Consider the following 19,518-nt stretch of genomic DNA (forward strand, 5'->3'; position numbering starts at 1 on the left):
CAGAGGCAGGCAGAGAGAGAGAGGGGAAAGCAGGCTCCCCGCCAAGTGGTGAGCCCGATGTGGGGCTTGATCCCAGGACCCTGGGATCTTGACCTAAGCCGAAGGCAGAGGCTTTAGCCCACTGAGCCACCCAGGCGCCCCTGCAGTAGGTTTTTTAAAATGGAAAAAAAAGGTATCAGAACCAATGTGACCAGGTAATTGGCATTTTTACATTCTATCCTTTCATATTCTGGGCACTTACTTAAATTGCTAAATATTATTTAAATATTTTTTTTTTAAAAAGATTTTTTATTAATTTACTTGACAGAGAGAAAGACAATGAGAGAGTGAACACAAGAGGGGAAGTAGGAGAGGGAGAAGCAGGCTTCCCACTAAGCAAGGAGCCCTATGTGGGGGTAGAACCCAGGACCTATTTTTTTTTAAAGATTTTATTTATTTATATGACAGAAAGAGTGACACAGTGAGAGAGGGAACACAAGAGGGGGAGTGAGAGAGGGAAAGAAGCAGGCTCCCTGCCAAGCAGAGCTCAATCTCAGAAGGCAGGGCTCAATCTCAGAACCCTGGGATCATGACCCAAGCGAAGGCAGACATCCAAGCCTGAGCCAGCCAGGCACCCCAATTTAAATAAATTTTAAAAATTTTAATTTCATTATTTAAAAATGAAACTCCCAAATTAACTTCATTGATTTCTGGCTTTCAATCAGACTGTTCTCTGAATTAAGAGAATGCCTAACTAACAACTTATAAAGAGACCAATTAACAAAGAAGTTGGTTTATCTAAAAAAGCTTATACAGGGGCGCCTGGGTGGCTCAGTGGGTTAAGCCGCTACCTTGGGGTCAGGTCATGATCTCAGGGTCCAGGGATCGAGTCCCGCATCGGGCTCTCTGCTCAGCAGGGAGCCTGCTTCCTCCTCTCTCTCTCTCTGCCTGCCTCTCTGCCTACCTGTGATTTCTCTCTGTCAAATAAATAAATAAAAATCTTAAAAAAAAAAAAAAGCTTATATATATATATATATATATATACACACACACACACACACACACACACACACACATATATATATACACACACATACACACAGGTATATATATACATACGTACACACAGAAAGTTTAAACATTAGAAGCTCTTAGGACATGCACATACTCACCCTCACAAAAACATTTTTTTTTAACCACTCTAAGTGCTTTACTCAAACAATTTATAAATAAATGCATTAACAACATCCTTGTTTAACTGCATATGCAGAGAAAAACCAAGGTTTTCAGGATACAAAGAGCAAGAGGGTTTGGCTTGTTTTTCTAAGCAGTATAATGTATGAGTGGATAGGCAATGTACTTACAAAAATAAAATAAACATGAAACAGGATACCTTTTAAAGAAATTAATTTAAAAAATCAGGCAATGCTGTAAAGTGTGTAAACCTGGTGATTCACAGACCTGTACCCCTGGGGCTAATAATACATTTTATGTTAATAGAAAATAAAAATCTTTTTAAAAACCAGGCAAAATAGCAGAATGGTAGTGAAAAATAACTGGCTTAAAGTCAGATGCCTGAGTTCAAAACCCACCTTTGTCACTAAGTAGATGTGAGATTTTGAGCTTGTGATTTCACTCTTAGCTTTGGTTTCCTCATATGTAAAGTGATAACGATTACAGCAATCTCATGAAGTCATGGCGAAGACCGAATGATGACACAATGTGTAACATGCTGAGCATGATGCATGGTACACCGTAAGTACTCGAAAAGTTTCAACTATTGGGGCGCCTGGGGGGCTCGGTCAGTTAAGCATGGGACTCTTGGTTTTGGCTCAGGTCATGATCTCAGCGTTGTGAGATGAAGCCCCCCACCAGATGCACTACTTCAGATTCTCTCTCCCTCTCCCTGTCCCTCCCCACTTGTACACTCTCTCTTTCTCAAATAAATATATAAAATCTTTAAATTAAAAAAGCATTAACTATTATTGATGTTGTTATCACAACCACTGAAAATAATTCTATACAAGAATTCCAGAGGCATGGGCATCACTCCCAGATTTGCCACTGACTTTGGCAAGGGCTCCTTTTAGCCTCAGTTTTCTTCACTAAAATATGAGATGTAGAGGGTTACGTGATGTTAGACTCTCTTGTAACTTAAAAACTCCCACTTTACCATTAGAAACTCCCTAAGTCCATGACCTGTAAGCAGTGAAAAATCAACATAAATGCAGTCTTTCACTCCCAACATTCTGGAAGTTTGCAGTTAAGAATGCTGCTTCCACAACTAGAAAACAGAATAAAGTAAGGGCATATATTAAACTTAAAGGAACAATGGTTATTTATATTCACTTCAGAAATGAAGAGAATCTTTTATAAGTCTGTGGTGCCTTATGACGTTTAAAACTTATAAACTAGAGTGAAGCCTGGATGTAACGCACAGGCCGGCTAGGAGAAAGATGATCACACATCCTGGTTTCCAGGGACACTCCTAGTTTATCCTGTCCTCACAGCAGAAATACTGACACCTTGCAGTCTCTAACTTTCAAGAGCAAACTGATTTGGACAATAAACTTATAGCATCACTTAGTTACATCAAGTTCTTAATTCATCAAACTCTTACTCTTTAAGTAGGAAAATTCAGTCTCTTTGGAAATAAGTACCAAGTTTTGTTAAAAGAAGCAAAAACCATAAATTAACCTTGTGACTATAAATTTAGGAATGGTTTAATCACAGGCTTCAATGGTGCAGCATCCACCAGGCTTCACTCTAGTTTATAAGTTTTAAACGTCATAAGGCACCACAGACTTATAAAAGATTCTCTTCATTTCTGAAGTGAATATAAATAACCATTGTTCCTTTAAGTTTAATATATGCCCTTACTTTATTCTGTTTTCTAGTTGTGGAATTACAGAGAACTGTAACTGTTCCATCTGCTTCTAAATTTGGGTCATGTTGCTAATTCTAACTCTGTACTACATAATATCATGCTTCATTCATTCGTTCACTCATTTCAAGAAGTTAGCATTCACATTATTCAAGGAGTGTCTACATATGCTATCTATGGGAAAGGACTGGGGAGGGAGGAATGGAAAGAATCAACATGTCTCATGGATATCACAGTACATTTTACTAGAATTTTACAGAATCTTAAGACTGATACAGAGCTTTCTGCATCGCTGCTCTTTCTGAAACTCACTTTGTCTGATTCTCTCCAAATGCGAATCTTTATGCCAAGTGGTTTAGTGATTTCTTTGCTATTTTTAAACTTACTGAAATCATATGGTATGAAGCTGCAACAGTTGTCCCAGTGTAATCGCAACTGGAAAGAGGAGAAAAGCACTGAGAACAGTGAGGAAAATAAGAGTCCTACAACCACCAGGTGGCATTTCTCACCACTTAGCTAATCAACAGGACCCATGAAAACACTAGGGGGAAAAGGTTTTCTCAGCCATTGCTTGACAAACACCCTGGGCTATACTGAGTCATTGCAAGAAATGAAAATGATCCAATAGAGTTCAAAGCCAGACATAATAAAAGATTTAATTCACCACTGAAAAGTGTTTAAGAGCTGCATAAAATATTTAAAACTCCTCTAACACAATCCTCTTAGAATCAAAGGCCTCAGAAAGGATTACAGAAAGCAATCTTCCTATTTTCCAAAAGCTTACTTTAAAACCATTCTAAATTAATGGAAAGCAGTCCTTGAGGCACACTGAGCCTCCTGACTTTCACCATACAAATATCTTGTTTCTCTATTACGTGTACTATTAACCTTTCTTTATTATTTGTACTGTTTCACACACCATATACTGTGTTCCACATACCATTTACTGTTTGATACTTTTGCTTCTACCTTTACAGGTATGAATCTAAATTCCTTTACTGCACCATGAGCTACTTCAGGGCAGAAACTATGTTTTATACTTATTTCTCATCACTTGCTTGAGATACCAGCACTGTGTTCCAGTGTGAAGCTATGGCCCACCTCTACCAGTCCCCGCTGGGAAAGTGACATCTCTGATTCTTTGCTTTCTCGTCGGAATTCATTTATTCATTTACCCAAGTACTTACGGAGCTCCCATTATGTGCCCAGTCTTGTTCTAGATTATATGAACAAAACCATCAAAAACCTGTCCCCCATAGAGAACATTCTAGTAGGGACCCACAGACAAGAGACAAAATTTGATATGGTAAGTTAAACAGTGATAAGTGCTATTAAAAAATAACAAAGGAATATGAGGTATATCGAATGTTAGAGGGGGAAATTAATTTGAAATTTTTAATAAGGTGGCCCAAGAGGCATAAATGAAAAAGTAATACTTCAGTAAAAACTTGAGAGAAGTAAGGGATCATCCCATGGGAAAAGTATTCAGGGAAGGGCACCTGGGTGGCTCAGCTAGGTAAGCGGCCAACTTCTTGCTTCAAGCTCAGGTCATGATCTCATGGGTCCTGAGACTGAGCCCCATGTCACTGGGCTCCACACTCAGCAGGGAATATGCTTGAAGATTTTCTCCCTCTGCCTTTCCCTCAGACTTGCACACAGGCACGTGCGCATGCGCCCTCTCTCTCTCTCTCACCCTCTCTAATAAATAAATCTTTTTAAAAAATAAGTATTCAGGATGCCTGGGTGGCTCAGTCAGTTAAGACTTTGCCTTCGGCTCAGGTCATGATCCTACGGTCCTGGGATCGAGCCCCACATCAGGCTCTCTGGTCAACGGAGAGCATGCTTCTCCCTTTGCCCGCTGCTCCCCCGTGCTTATGCTCTTTCACATACACACACTCTCTCTCTGAAAAATAAATAAAATTTTTTTAAAAAATTTTAAAAAATTTAAAAAATAAGTATTCAGAGAGACGGAAGAGTGGGAACAAAGCCCTACTGTAGGAGCATGCTCCGTGTCTGAAGAATGTCAAGGAGAACAGTGTGGCTAGAACCAGCGAATGAGGAGACAAGCAGTAGAGAATGGAGTCAAAGACAAAACCAAAGACCAGATCACATAAGACCTTTGTCATGGCTTCTGTCATTATTTAGAGTGAAATGGTCACTGCTAGAGGATTTTCAGCAGAAGACATGACCTATCTGGCTTATTATTCCAAAAGGATCACTCTGGATGCTGTACTGAGACTGAAGGAGGGCAAGAGTGAGAACAGGGAGACCGACGAGGAGGCTGCTTCAATAACGCACCCGCAAGGGCATGATGGCTTGTGCCAGGGCAGTGACAGGGATCGAGAGAGAAAGTATTAGATTCGGTATATAATCTGAAGACCTCAAAAGAGTTCCTCACTGTTTAAATGTGGGATGGAGTGTAAGAAAAAGAGAAGAACTGAACATATTTGGCCTGAGCACCAGAAGGATGATCTGTATTAAATGACATGGGGGAAACTGAGGGAAGAGCACGTTTGGGATGGAGAGAAAATCAGAAAGCCACAGGGCTAGGTTAAGTCTGAATTGCCTATTAAGCATTTAAGTAGAAAGATGCCAAGTAGTCAGTTACATTTATGTGTGTATGTATGTGTGTGTGTATTACCAAATGCTAGCAAGGAGGCAGAGAAACTGGATCACTCATACGTTGCTGATATCGACTGAGGGTGGGGATATAAATTTGGGAGTTGTTGACATATAGATGGTATTCAAACCATATGTTAGACGAAATGACCAGGGGCTTAAGTGCAGATAGGAAAGAGAACAGGTCAAAAGACTTCAGTTTCAGGCATCCTAATGTTAAAAGTGCGGAGATGAGATTAAACAAGCAGAGGAATCTCAGAATGAAGTGACAGGAAGGAAGGAGGAGAACCAAGATAATGTGCTATCCTAGTGAAGGTAACAGAGATAATAATCTTGCTGGCTTTTTGTGAGGCTTAACCAAAATGAAAGCATCGAACAGGGTCAGTCCCATAACTGGTGTTCAATTCAGTCTAGTTTGATTCAGTATATACTTGTTAATTGGTACATTCAAGTTTTTTGTGTTGGTTTGTTTTATTTAGTCTGCTCTAACCACATCTCTATGAAAAGAGCTACCAAAAAAAAAAAAAAAAACCAAACTCTCAATTTTGCTACCTGTAAGCATAATCAATATGCAATGGAAATGAACTAGATAATTTACCAAAAGAATAACAATCTCGAATGCTTTTTCTTAGTTTACTCGTACTACTGTTAAATCTTGAGCTCAGAGGAAATGATAGCTTCACTATTAACAGGAAAACCTAAACATAAATCAACCTTGTTTATTCATTCAAAACTAATACAATAGACTAGAGAACCAAGAAACGGATTCACCCACATATACCAAAGTGATTTTTAGCAGTGTCAAAAGCAAGAATTGCTTGGAGTAACTGGACATTATAGACAAAATAAATAAATAAATAAATAAATAAATAACCTCAATATAAACCTCACACCTTAAACAAAATTTATTCAATATGAATCCTGGACTTAAGTGTAAAACATAAAACTATTAAAATTTTGGGAAAAATCATAAAAGAAAATCTTCAGGACCTAGAGTTAGGTGAAGAGTATAACAAAAGTTGCAAGTGATAAACTGGACTTCATAAAATTAAAAATCTCTGCCATGCGAAAGACGCCGTAAAGACAATGAAAAGGCAGCTACAAATTGAAAGAAAATATATATAAACCACATATCTGACTAAAGATTCATAGTTATAATAAAACACTTTCAATAGTTTAAAAAAAAATTCCGATTAGATCAGGCATTTCACAAAAGAGGTAATTAGTACATGAAAAAATGTTATCATTAGCCATTAGAGAAATGCAAAGTAAAAACAACAGGATAGGGGCACCTGAGTAGCTCAGTATGTTAAACATCTGTTTTCATCTCAGGGTCCTGGGATCCAGCCGCAGGTTGGGCTCCCTGCTCAGTGGGGAGCCTGCTTCTCCCTCTCATCCCTACTTGTGCTCTCTCTCACTATCTGTCTCTGTCTCTCTCAAATACGTAAATAAAATCTTAAAAAAAAAAAAAAAACAGGATATAGGCACTTGGGTGGTTCAGTCGGTGGAGCATCCAACTCTTGGTTTCGGCTCAGGTGTCGGGCTCCTCATGCAACAGAGTCTGCTTGAGATTCCTTCCCCCACACCCCTGTCCCTCTTCTCTTCCCTTTTCTCATGCTCTCTCTTGAATAAATAAATAAAATCTTAAACACACACACACATATACACAAAACAGGATAACACTCCACACTTAATCAAAATGGCTAACATAAAAAATACTGGTAACATCAAATGTTGGCAAGGATGAAGAGAAATGGAGTCATTCAGACATTGCTGGCAGGAATGTAAAATGGTATAGCCAAAATAGTTTGGCAGTTCCTTAAAAAATTAAACATGCACTAACTATAGCACCAGCAATTGTATTCCTGGGCATCTACCCTAGAGAAATTAAAACTTATGGTCACGTTGTCTCACCAACTGAAGGACCTTTGGGTTGTACACAAATATCACAGCAGCACTGTTCATAATAGCCCCAAAGTAGAAACTACACAAAAGTTCCTCAACAAGTAAATGGTTAAACAAGCTGTGGTTAAACAAGCTGCAGCAATACAAAGCAACAAACTTGACTTACACTCCCAACTTGGATGGATCTCAAGGGAATTATGCTAAGTGAAAAAAAGCCAATTCCAAAAAGTGACATACTGTATGATTCCATTTATACAATATTCTCAAAATAAAATTATGAAGATGGAGATCAGTGGTCACCAAAAGTTAGGGTGAAGGGTGGAAGGAGAGGTGGGCGTGTCTGGAAAAGGACAGCAGCTCCAGGAACCTGATGCTCATGGAGCAATTTTGTACCTTGAATGCAGTGGTAGTTGCACTAATCTACACACGGGATAAAACTATAGATAACACAAACACACGTACTTATAAAACCAAAAAAATAAGGGTAATCTGTGAAGGAGCGCCTGAATGGCCCAGTCAGTTAAGCATCTGGCTCTCGATTTCAGCTCAGGTCGTGATCTCAGGGTTGAGGGATCAAGCCCCTCATAGGGCTCCATGCTCAGCAGGGAGTCTGTTTGGGATTCGTTCCCTCTCTCATCCCCCCACTCATGACCCCTCTTTCTCTCTCAAATAAATAAATAAACTTTTAATTTAAAAATAAAAGAACTATAAAGACCATATCAATGTCATATTCCTAGTTTTGATATTGTACATTGGGGAAACTAAAAGGTACACAGAGTCTCTGTACATTATTTTTTTTAAAACTGCCTATGACTCCATAGTTTTTCAAAAAATAAAATGGTTGCCATTAATGTGAATTTATAAGGTGCTCATATAAAACATGCCATTCATGTAGAATACTCATGTAGAAATCCGCTATTCTTTATGATTAGGGAAGAAAGTAGAATTCTGGTACTAAAAGCTTTATTAAAACCTCTCCAGAATAGTTCATTTCTCATGTTTTCAATATGATGTAAGAAGAGGTAACCATGCTTTCACAGCATCCGAGAGTAAAAGGACACACACATAAGAGCTCAACTGAGAAAGCATGGAATCTAAACATGGTTCTAAAGTCGAGTCTGTCTTCTACAGGTCAAAGTTGGTCCATAGACGGTTTTGTTACTGCCCACAAGACAACAGTTTTACATTTTTAAAAGGTAGTGAGAAAAAAAACAAAGAAAAATGTGACAGAGACCATACGTGGCCTATAAAGCCTAAAATATTTATTACCTGGTTCTTTCAGAAAAGGTTTTCCACCCCCTGCTTTATAGTATACCTCAATAAATTACATGCCAACCTTAGAAGAAAGCCAAAATTAGAGTTTTTAAAAAGTCCTTCCCCTGCTTTCACAACCTATTTGCCCTTTCATAGAGAAGTCTTCAGCCTTCTAGCAATTCCCCAATCCTGGACTCTCCTTTGATAAGAACATCATTTCAAGACGTTGCACTTGACAAACTTACTGATGGGAGTATCGCCTTTAAGGAGCCCAAAGTTCGGAATGAAATTCTAAAGTCATGTCCCCATTCAGAAATACAGTGAGCCTCATCCACAGCAATAAGAGTGATACCTACAAAAGTGAAAAACATAAAAATGGGGGAAATAAAGTTCAAAAAAAAAGTCATAAATTCATCTAAATCTATATCACCTCCACTTAGAATATATAAATACTACAGAAAGGAGAAAAAATTATTCCAATCAAAGTATATGCTTCATATAAAAATATAAGCGTAAATGACATCGGGTAACACCAAAATAATCATCATGAGAACAGAGGATGGGAGATATATGGGTAAAGGTGTATGGATAAAAGGAAACATTTATATATTATTCAAACAACATTATTTATTAGATTTCAGCTTTCATCATTATTCCTCAAAGAAATGAATTACTTACTACTACAATGCCCTCAAAACAATCACTCATGAACCATTTGCAATGACAATGCCTTAAAAAAGAACAGCTGGTTTTCTTTTTCCCCTTTGGTAATACTTTCAATTTTATCTCATGAATTAGTTACCAAAAGAGATTAAAGAGTACATTCCTACTGAGATGAGGTGCATCATCACTGTCCATGACCATCACATATCAGACTACCGAGAGTTCCTCTGGAATGCCAGTATTGGAAGACAGGATGATAGCTGCATTTTCTAATGTAAAATGGTAAGAACTAAAACTCGGTATGTACAAGTAGGTAAGAAGGAACAGAACTCATTCTTTCTTCCCCGATCAACCCCCCCACTCTGCCCCCATACCATACACCCACACTGAAACAGAATCAATAGTGTATAGTAATGCATTTCAGAAAAGGGCTTTATTGTATAACAGTCCATTAAAATGTCCAAAGTAATGACAGTAGCACTTTTGCCCTGTATTATCAAATTAATACTTGAGACAAAAATAATTTTTCCATTAATGGAGATGATCATTACTTGATAATTGAATATTAATGACTTTCTGCCATTAGGGGGGTGATGATGAATATGTGCTCTAGAGTCAGACAACCTGGCTCCACCACCAACATTGTATTACCTTAAGCAAGTTACTTAAGCTTCCAAGTGTCAGTTTCCCACAAATAAAAGGTAAATATAGTAGTACCTAACATTTTTTAGTCACTCTAAAGATTAATTTAGGTATCAAATACAAATAAAATACTAAGATAGGACCTGGCAAAAAAGGCAACTCAATAAAAACAAAACAAAACACCAAACAATTATTATTAGAGTCATTAAATGCCTACTATGATCCAAACACTTCTCTCTAGGAAAACATTAATAAGATGTACTCTATAACCTTGAGAAGCTCCGAATTCCAAAAGAGGAGACAGACAAGCAAACAAACAATTATAATTCACTGAGATTACAAAATACAATAGAGATGAAAGAGAAAGCAAAAATAAATAAATAAATAAATAAACCTACTAAATATGAATACAGGCTGATTAGCAACAAAATTCTCTGGCTGCTGCTGCATAGCTGGGAAAAATTCAATGTTACCACTAATTTTGGCTTTAGAAACTAAATGACCCAAATTTTAAATTGGGTTAAAACAAACATGATGGCTTCTCTTTTATTTTAAAACCCTGCTAAAAATTACAAGTTTAACTACCTACCTCTTAATGAAGCTGAACTTTGTCCCTTAGCATCAAATGGAGCTTTTGCTAACTTTACTTTAAATTTGCAAGTCCAAGTGTCTGCCCAAGTCCTATGCATACTTCATTTTGGCATATCTGCCACTCAAGCCTTATTTCTAAAGTCAAAAGACAATTATAAGTGTCTTTGCTTTTAAGGAGTCTCCATATAAAATTATGTTTGCTGCTTCTGTTATATACTCATATTACTTAAATAATGTAACATAAAAAGCATAAATCTGATTAGCTAAATGTCAGACTACCATACAAATAGTATTCTGAGTAGATTCATTTTTGCAAGCATTTTACAACTTCCTACAAATAAAAGCCGAAGAAAAAAATATTTCAAAAAGAATTTATCCCTTTTTGCTCAACATTGAGAGTCAAACCCCCAAAAAAAGGATGTTCATCCATCCTATGCAGAGTATTCCTAATGATGGCAGTGTTCATAATTTAATCCATTACAAAAAATAAAAATAGAAATTAGAACTAGCTGTCAAAGGATCTAAGTAAATACTTAAGCTAACAATTAATTAACCCCACCCCAGAAACAAAGCAAGTATTAAAATGGAACAAAACATATCCAGCTTACCAAGGACACAAATCCTAACTTTTGATATAAAGCCATAAAATACATATATCTAGGGTATTTAGGCTTAATCCAAAGTAAAATATCATTACGAACTTCATACAATCTTATAAGAGACACACCAAATTTGTCTTCCATTAAAGACAAAAATATATATGCCAATAAGGGATAAGAAATTGATAACACATCACTGATAATGTATTTAATCAAATGTTAACTTCTGCTCTGATTCTTTTGTTCGTACTTAATATATACCAAAAATTAACAAATTTGTTTTCATTTTATTGTTACAAAAATTATTAAATGCATACCTAGAGTTATATGCTACTAAGCAACAATTAAATGAGATGTTGCCATGTTGAAAATTAACCTACCCAGAATATTGTAATATATAATTATACAATGAGATCATATAATATTAGGAAACTAAAACTGGTTGGTTCAACTGAATGTTTCAAATAACAGTACCTATGACTGCAATTTGTGGGTAGCTTAGTCTAGCCATCATGAAGGAAAAAAAAGACAAAAATTTTTGAAGTACAAAAAGGGAACCAGCTATGGATTAATTCTGTATTCACATTTTCTAGGAAATAAGCTCTGACTTACTATCTTTTTAAAACCATACTCAATAGTGGGAAATAATCAAAGGTAGTATGTTTTCCAACCCTAACTACATATCAGATTCACTCATGAAAAACTATAGGTGCCAGGGGCCCACCCCAGGCATGTTGAATCAGAATTTTCAAGGTTGGAGGACACTATATTTTTCTAAAGTTGTTAAAATGATTATCACGAACAATGGTGGAGAACCACTACTGTGATTTAATTTAGATTCAGAATACAGAAAAAAGAAATTATCATTTTACAGAATTTAAGATTCAACATTTATTCAATAATACATGTAAATCCCTGCTATCCCTGCTATGTGCCAGGTACTACATTAGGGCATTTTTTTTCCTCAAAAAGTTTATAGTCCAGTGAAAGAAAAGAGATATATAAACACGCAATTTATAATACAGGAACCTGATTTCTTTTTTTTTTTTTTAAGACTTTATTTATTAATTTGTGTGACAGAGAGATCACAAGTAAGCAGAGAGGCAGGCAGAGAGAGAGGAAGGGAAGCAGGCTCCCTGCTGAGCAGAAAGCCCGATGTGGGGCTCGATCCCAGGACCCTGGGATCATGACCTGAGCTGAAGGCAGAGGCTTTAACCCACTGAGCCACCCAGGTGCCCCACAGGAACCTGATTTCTACAGCAGAAGGACTTTTAGGTACTACGGAATAAAATTGGAAAGACATCAAGTTGGAAAGTTAGAGACTTCCTGGAGGAAATACTGTCTGAAATCAACTTTAAAAGAAGTGAAATCCAATATCCAACCACATATTTAACTTTAAAGGATAACTCAATTAAGTCAGTACTTACAAAAAGATCCTATAGTACCACTTACCAATATTAGCCTGAAGTTGCTGGAGTAGGCTCAAGTTACCTGAACAGAATTCTGGAGTTAGGTATACAATGCGGTATTTGCCTCTGTAAAAATAAGCAAACAAAAAAGAAACAGGAAAGGAAATATACTATACTAAAGGAAACAATCATCTAGTGAACTACAACTTAAAACCGTAACACCTGACAAAGTTTTAAATGATACATTACACCACTTAAAACTAAACAAACATTCTATGTATGTATCATATTCACACATATTAGTCCTCTGACTACTTCAACAAAGCAAAATGAAAAGTGGCTCTCAGGGGGTACTCAGCACTAAGGTGACATTAGAAGCTATGTTCTAATTTCCAACAGTCTAGCCCCAAAACTATAGTGTTTGAGTTAAACAATCAAGTCTAGGGTAAGTCATTTATGTGCTGGCAAACCACCCACATAGCACCCTCCTTCTTGGAGAACTACAAGCCATCACCCTCCCACTGACTCCCTCCCCATGATTAAGCCCATAGCACCCATGTTTCTCCTGTGTATTTTGTTCTCTTGCCTAAATACATCTTCTTGGGACAGGGTTAGCAACTGTATCGATGTCAAATCAATTAGTCTCTGTCCTAGATTTTGGGGGTCTGACCAAGAAACAACCAATCAGTCCCTGCCAATGGCAAGACCTGTAATATTTGAAAAAAGTTGCTGCAGAGTGGTCTTCTCCATCTTGTGACTAGAAAAGTGGAAAATGCTCATTTCCTCAGAAGAATAAGGAAGACACACACAGGCTATAAATAAAAGAAAGCCTTATTGTATTCTTGATACCCAATTCCAAGTCTCTTCCTAAGGGGTAGATAACTTGTGTTCACTGTGATCCACGAGACATTCCTATATCCTTAATACAAAATTCAGTATTTGCTTAAGCTAGCTTGACTTTTTTCTGTTCTGGGCAGACAGAATCCTAACTAAGACAATGTTTGTAATAGAGGTTAGTAGGGCATTAAAAATATATAGTCTCCTTTTCATTCTACCAAGTGAAAACATAAAGTAAAATAGAATGAAAATTAATTTCCCTTATAAAAAGACTTCAAAATATTTCATCTACTGCATGGTAGGCATGGCGCTTTCATTAGGAATTAGGAACAAAATAGATATGCTTTTAATCTCATGAAATTATTCAATATTCTAATTCACATTAAAAAACAGTATAAATAACAAGCTCTGATGTCAAACTGCCCAAGGTTTGAGTCTCAATTCAACTTCTTATAAGCTAAGTGATCTTAGCTAAGTACTTATCTTTAGTGTGCCTCAGTTTCTTCAGTGTAATATAGTAATAATAACTATAAGGACAGAGGCACCTGGGTGGCTCAGTGGGTTAAAGCCTCTGCCTCCATATGAAGTAATGTATTCACCAATTAAAGAAAAGGAACGAACTATTGATACATGTAACAAGATGGATGAATCTCAAAGTAATTATGCTGTGTGATCTACACCAGACAAAACAAGAGCACATATTATAGGACTAATTCTGTTTATGTACAATTTGAGGAAATGCAAGCTAACCTAGAGGGGCAGAAAACAGATTCATAGTTACCTGGTGAGTGGGGTAAAGAAGGTAGGAAAAAGAGAGGGGGATGGATTACAAAAGAAATGAGCATACTTTGAGGATGACAGATGTACGTGCATCATCTGGACTGTGATGATGGTTTTGTGGGTGTTTATATGCCAAACTCATCAAATTAGATATATTAAGTATGTAAAAATTATTGTATGTCAATTATACCTCAATAAAGGTAATTTAAGATGTTGAAAGAGAAAGAAAACATTCAAAAAAACTTATAAGAATGTTCATAGCAGCTTTATCATTAATAGCCCTAAACTACAAACAGCTTAGGCATCTCCTGATGAGGAAATGAAAAAAACAAACTATCGTATTTTCATACAATGACATAGCACTCTGATATATTTTTAAAAAACCACGGACACATACAACATGAAATATTCTCAAAACCTTTTGCTGAATGAAAGAAGTCTTACAGAAAAGTTCATATTGTATGACTCCATTTATATGAAGTTCTAAAACAGGCAAAAGTATGGTAGGAAAAAAAGACAGTAGTCTGCCTTAAAATGGAGAAAGAAGGACAGACTGGGAAGCGACATGTACAAGCTTCTGGAGCAAGAGTAATACTCTATACCCTGATAGGGGTTTGGGTGATATATTTGTATGAATTTATCAAAACAATAAATACATGTATATATGTGTGTTTACTAACAAAATACATGTTAATCTATATAAATACACACAAATTTTTGTGTATGTTCGAAATTTCATCCTTATTAGGAATTAAGCCATTTAGGACTGGTGGGGCAAGAGATCTAGAATCCAGTCCCCGCTCAGCCATTAACTCATCTAATGACTTTAAGCAAATTATTTTCTCTGGGCCTCAATTTGCTCCTCTGTAAAAGGAGATACCTACTCTCCTAATTCTTGTTCAAAACCAAAATTTTAAAACAATATGACAATGCTAACTTCACAGTCCAAGAACTAAAAATAATAGATTTAAGTTTGAAAGATTTTTAAATTGAACAATTCTATAAATGTACTATAAAAACAAAGTATATTTTTAAATCATGAACATTTTATCCACAAATTAAAAATTTTTATATAAAATTTTAAATAAATTATATATTTTTATATACAATTTTGTATAAAATTCTCACATACATCAGAAACCATATAAATTACTCACGATTTAATATCTTCTAGAACATTTTTTGACTGTGCTGATCCCAGAAAACAAGCTGGAATGTTGGACATTCTATAAGAAGAAAAACAAGTATTCTTGGAGCCATGTACATACTACATAGATCAACTTCATTGTTAAGGACTAAGGAAATACAATGAACAGTCCTCTTCTTTGTAATCCTCACTCTTTTTGTACCTCACTAATTTGATAAACAAATTCCTCCAAAGGCAGTATTAGAAAGAAGGTTGTTGGGGCACCTGGGTGGCTCACTTGGTTAAGTGTCTGCCTTTGGCTCAGGTCATGATCCCAGGTTCCTGGGATTGAGCCCCACTTCGGGCTTCCTGCTCAGTGGGGAACCTGTTTCTCCCTCTCCCTCTGCTCCACCCCTGCTTGTGCGTGCGTGCGTGCACTCTCTCTCTCGCTCTCTCTCTCTGTCAAATAAATAAAATATTTTTAAAAAAGGAAAAAGAAAGCAGGTTGTCAGGGCAGGTTTTTCAGAAAAATTGCAAGCTCACATTAAAGAGGTTTAAAATTTTTCTGTAACTAAAAATTATACTTCCATATATATACTTTATACCAAGCTAAAGAGCAAGGGTAACTAAAGAGAAAAGAATTTTGAGATATGGACATAAACTGACTTAGAGTTTGCGGTTACAAAAATTTTTATTGAGACCATCTGGTAGCCTTGGATTATAAAGAACTCAAGAAAGAAGATAAGTTCTTCCACCAAAGAGTCATTTATCACTAAAAAAGAAAGAGCAACATTCACAGAAATGTGTTACTGGGAACTAGATTTTAACATACATGATAGGTCACATGTTTCCCTCATGAAAGAAAAAAAGGGTGATAATGTAGCAATGAAAACATTACCAGGGCATCTGGCTGGCTGAGTGGATAGAGCCTGCAGCTCTTCATCTTGGGGTTGTAAGCTCAAGCCCCACATTGGGTGAGTGATGACGTAAAAATGGAAGGAAGGAAGGGGGGAGGAAGAAAACCTTACTTACTTAAGCTGGAGGACTTGGTCTTCCATCAAAGAAATAAGAGGAGAGATGACAAGGCCTATCCTGCCTGAATACACAGCAGGGTACTGGAAGCACAAACTCTTTCCATATCCTGGAAACAAAAATAATACACTGATAAAAATAAAAATAAAGCCTTGGTACTTTCTTCCTACAATGTACTTGTGTGAGATGAACGGTCCCTACTAACATGCTATCCTCCTAAGAGCTAATTTCTGCATAAATTTGAGCATCTAATCTCAGATCACTCTCTTCTGTATTTTATACCATTTGCATTTGTATTTATATTTTGAGAGTGTAATAAAAGATCACACATTTAAAAACCTTTAAGTTTTATATTTTAGAGGACTAAGTTATCGCTTATGTACAACTTACCAGTTGCCATCACAACAACATTATCTCTCCTTTCTTCCAAAACAGAATGAATCACCTTCCACTGAACCCTGGAGGGTAAAAAGCAAAAAGGCTATTTTGTTTTACTAACAAGAAACCCAAGGACAAGTGGAAAAACATTTAAATTTTTCACTACCTCTAACAGAGTTTCTTTTTCTTAAAGACTGTATGTATATATTTCATTTTATTTTTTTAAAGATTACTTTTTATTTGACAGACAGAGATCACAAGTAGGCAGAGAGGCAGGCAGAGAGAGAGGGGGAAGCAGGCTCCTTACCGAGCAGAGAGCCCAACGTGGGGCTTGATACCAGGACCCTGGGACCATGATCCAAGCTGAAGGCAGAGGCCTCAACCCACTGAGCCACACAGGTGCCCTATTTATTTTATTTTAGATTGTATTTATTTGTTTTATTTTAGAGAGAGCATGCACGTGAGCAAGTAGAGAGAGAGGGAGAGAATCTCAAGCACACTCCATGCTGAGCACAGGCCATCAAGGGGCTCGAGCTCACCACTTGAGATCACAACTGGAGCCAAAACCAAGAGTCATAAGCTTAACAGAATGACCCACCCAGGCACCCCTCTAATAGAATTTCTTTTACATTTTTGAGCTTCAATATATAGACATAAATTTACTGATTAAAATAAAAAGAGGGACAACTGGATGGCTCAGTCAGTTAAGCATCAAACTCTTGATTTTGACTCAGGTCATGATGTCAGGGTTGTGAAATGGAGCCCCATATTGGGCTCTATGCTGGGCATGGAACCTGTTTAACATTCTCTCTCCCTCTCCCTCTGCCCCTTCGGGCACTTGCATGCGCAAGAAAGTGCACGCACCCTCTCTCTCTCATATGTGTGTGCACATGCTTTCTCTAATTAATTAATTAATTAATTAATTAAAGAAATGCTCCAGAGGCCAGGATTGCCTGAAAAGGGACATGAGGGAACTTTCTAGAGTTACTGTAATGTTCCATATGCACATTTAAGGTTTGACCATCTTCTTGCATGTAAATTTTCCATCAAAAGATTACACCATAAATATTTAACTACAGTAAATGATTTATACACTGAAGTACTTAGAGAGATAAATAATGATGTCCAATCTACCCTGAGATGCATTTTTTAAATTAGGTAGATTAAGGAATGGATAGAGAGGTGATAGATGGATATAATGATAAAGCAAGTATACTAAAATGTTGAATATACAGGTATTCATAGTAAAAAAAATTCTTTCAACTTTCCTGTACATTTGAAAATTTTTTTAATAAAATGTTGAGGGAAAAATCAATAGTAAAGGTGATCTTCTGATGTGCTGATAATGACCCATTTTTTTCCTTATGTGAGTCCTGGTTACACTGGGTGCTTGTAAAAGGTCATTGATCTATACATTTATGTGCACTTTTCTCTATGTAGGACATAGTTTAATTTAAAAAAAAAATTAAGATCCAAGAAGAAAGAAATGTTTCCATGGGTTAAATTTTAAATTTGCAGAATAAGAAAAAATGCAGTCTAGGTTTTAACATTCTTATTAGTTTTATTCAAAATTACTTGTTCTTCACCTCATTTTTATTCACCTTATTTTAATACTTATAAATGTGCCCCTTTAGACATAAATACATTTGAATATATTAAAACTGATAAGATTATCACTATTCTTCAAACTGTTATCTCATGAATTTCTATTATCTCAGCATGCTTTGTACAGTAAGTTGTATGAAATAGACAACACAGATACTTAATGAAAAACAAGTCAACATTAAGTTAAGATTAATTTATTAATGTGTTTAAACTAGTATCTATACAGAACTCTCTATGGTAAAGAAAATCACTTTCCTCTCATAAATATAATTTGTAGATACAAATTTTAAATAAATATTATTTTAAAATAACTTTGTAGTTATTTTAGTCACTTACAGGAAATGCAGTGTAGAATGTATAAACTACAGTAAAGTTTTGCTATTACTATTAAACAGATGGGTTATTTACTATTTTTCCTTTGTGAAGAAAATTGTAAATATGCAATTTAATTAACTGAAATTATACTCACGGCTTAAAACTGGAATGGCCAAAATAGATCTTGAGGAAATTAATTTGGCTTGCATTAGGTCCTGGTAATGAATGGTCTTAAAATAAGATGAAATAGTCATTTATGTTATAATACAAGTGATAGGGAATGCAAGTTTTATTTCATCGACTTCTTTTAAAGAATACAGTGATAAGTACCAGACATCACTGTTTCCTGTCTTTTAAATCCAACTAATTCAGTCCTCTGGATACCAGTCATGATTTTAGTTACTTTGATTATTACCTAATACTAAGGATTATAATTTTGTGCTTCTACTACAAAATGATTCACACTTTGTCAACACTGGAAGAGAACGTTTTAGAATTTGCTAGTTTGCTATAGTGCTAAAACCTAACATTCAAACCCAACCATGGCAAGCGACATACCAATGCAAATTTCTTAATACATCCAACTTTAAATTAATAGTAATCAGAAATTACATTACTACCACAAAGAAATCCACAGATAAAATTACATCTTCATTTTAGTTAGCTGTCCACCAAATCCTTGACTACAACTCTAAAGGCATAGAACAATGGAGTTACATTGATTTTATTCAACTAATTTTTATTTTCTACGCAGGTTGAACAGTTCATGAGTGGCCAAGGCAGAGCAAAGCAAAGAATCAAGACCACTCATCTACAAACAAATGAACATTCATTATTAGATTTCTCAGCTTTTAACAATTCTAAATAGAGAGCTAAATTGATTTGAGATGTTATGCCTTC

The 19,518-nt window shown here is 36.1% G+C and overlaps 1 protein-coding gene across 19 annotated transcripts in view; it reads right to left on the reverse strand.

Annotated features, from left to right (window-relative positions):
• WRN (WRN RecQ like helicase) overlaps positions 1–19,518 on the reverse strand; it is a 145,931-nt gene that overhangs the window by 66,241 nt on the left and 60,172 nt on the right. For all 19 annotated transcript variants that reach the window (XM_082715077.1, XM_082715081.1, XM_082715071.1 and 16 more), the window contains 6 exons: positions 18,773–18,848; positions 16,711–16,778; positions 16,321–16,429; positions 15,320–15,388; positions 12,589–12,671; positions 8,887–8,993 (listed from right to left, as the gene is read on the reverse strand). In XM_082715077.1, coding sequence (XP_082571203.1) covers positions 8,887–8,993; positions 12,589–12,671; positions 15,320–15,388; positions 16,321–16,429; positions 16,711–16,778; positions 18,773–18,848 — 512 coding nt within the window. The remainder of the gene's footprint in view (positions 1–8,886; positions 8,994–12,588; positions 12,672–15,319; positions 15,389–16,320; positions 16,430–16,710; positions 16,779–18,772; positions 18,849–19,518) is intronic.

This window comes from Mustela nivalis, assembly GCF_964662115.1.
Source record: "Mustela nivalis genome assembly, chromosome: 20".
In the NCBI taxonomy this organism is placed as follows: Eukaryota; Metazoa; Chordata; class Mammalia; order Carnivora; family Mustelidae; genus Mustela; species Mustela nivalis.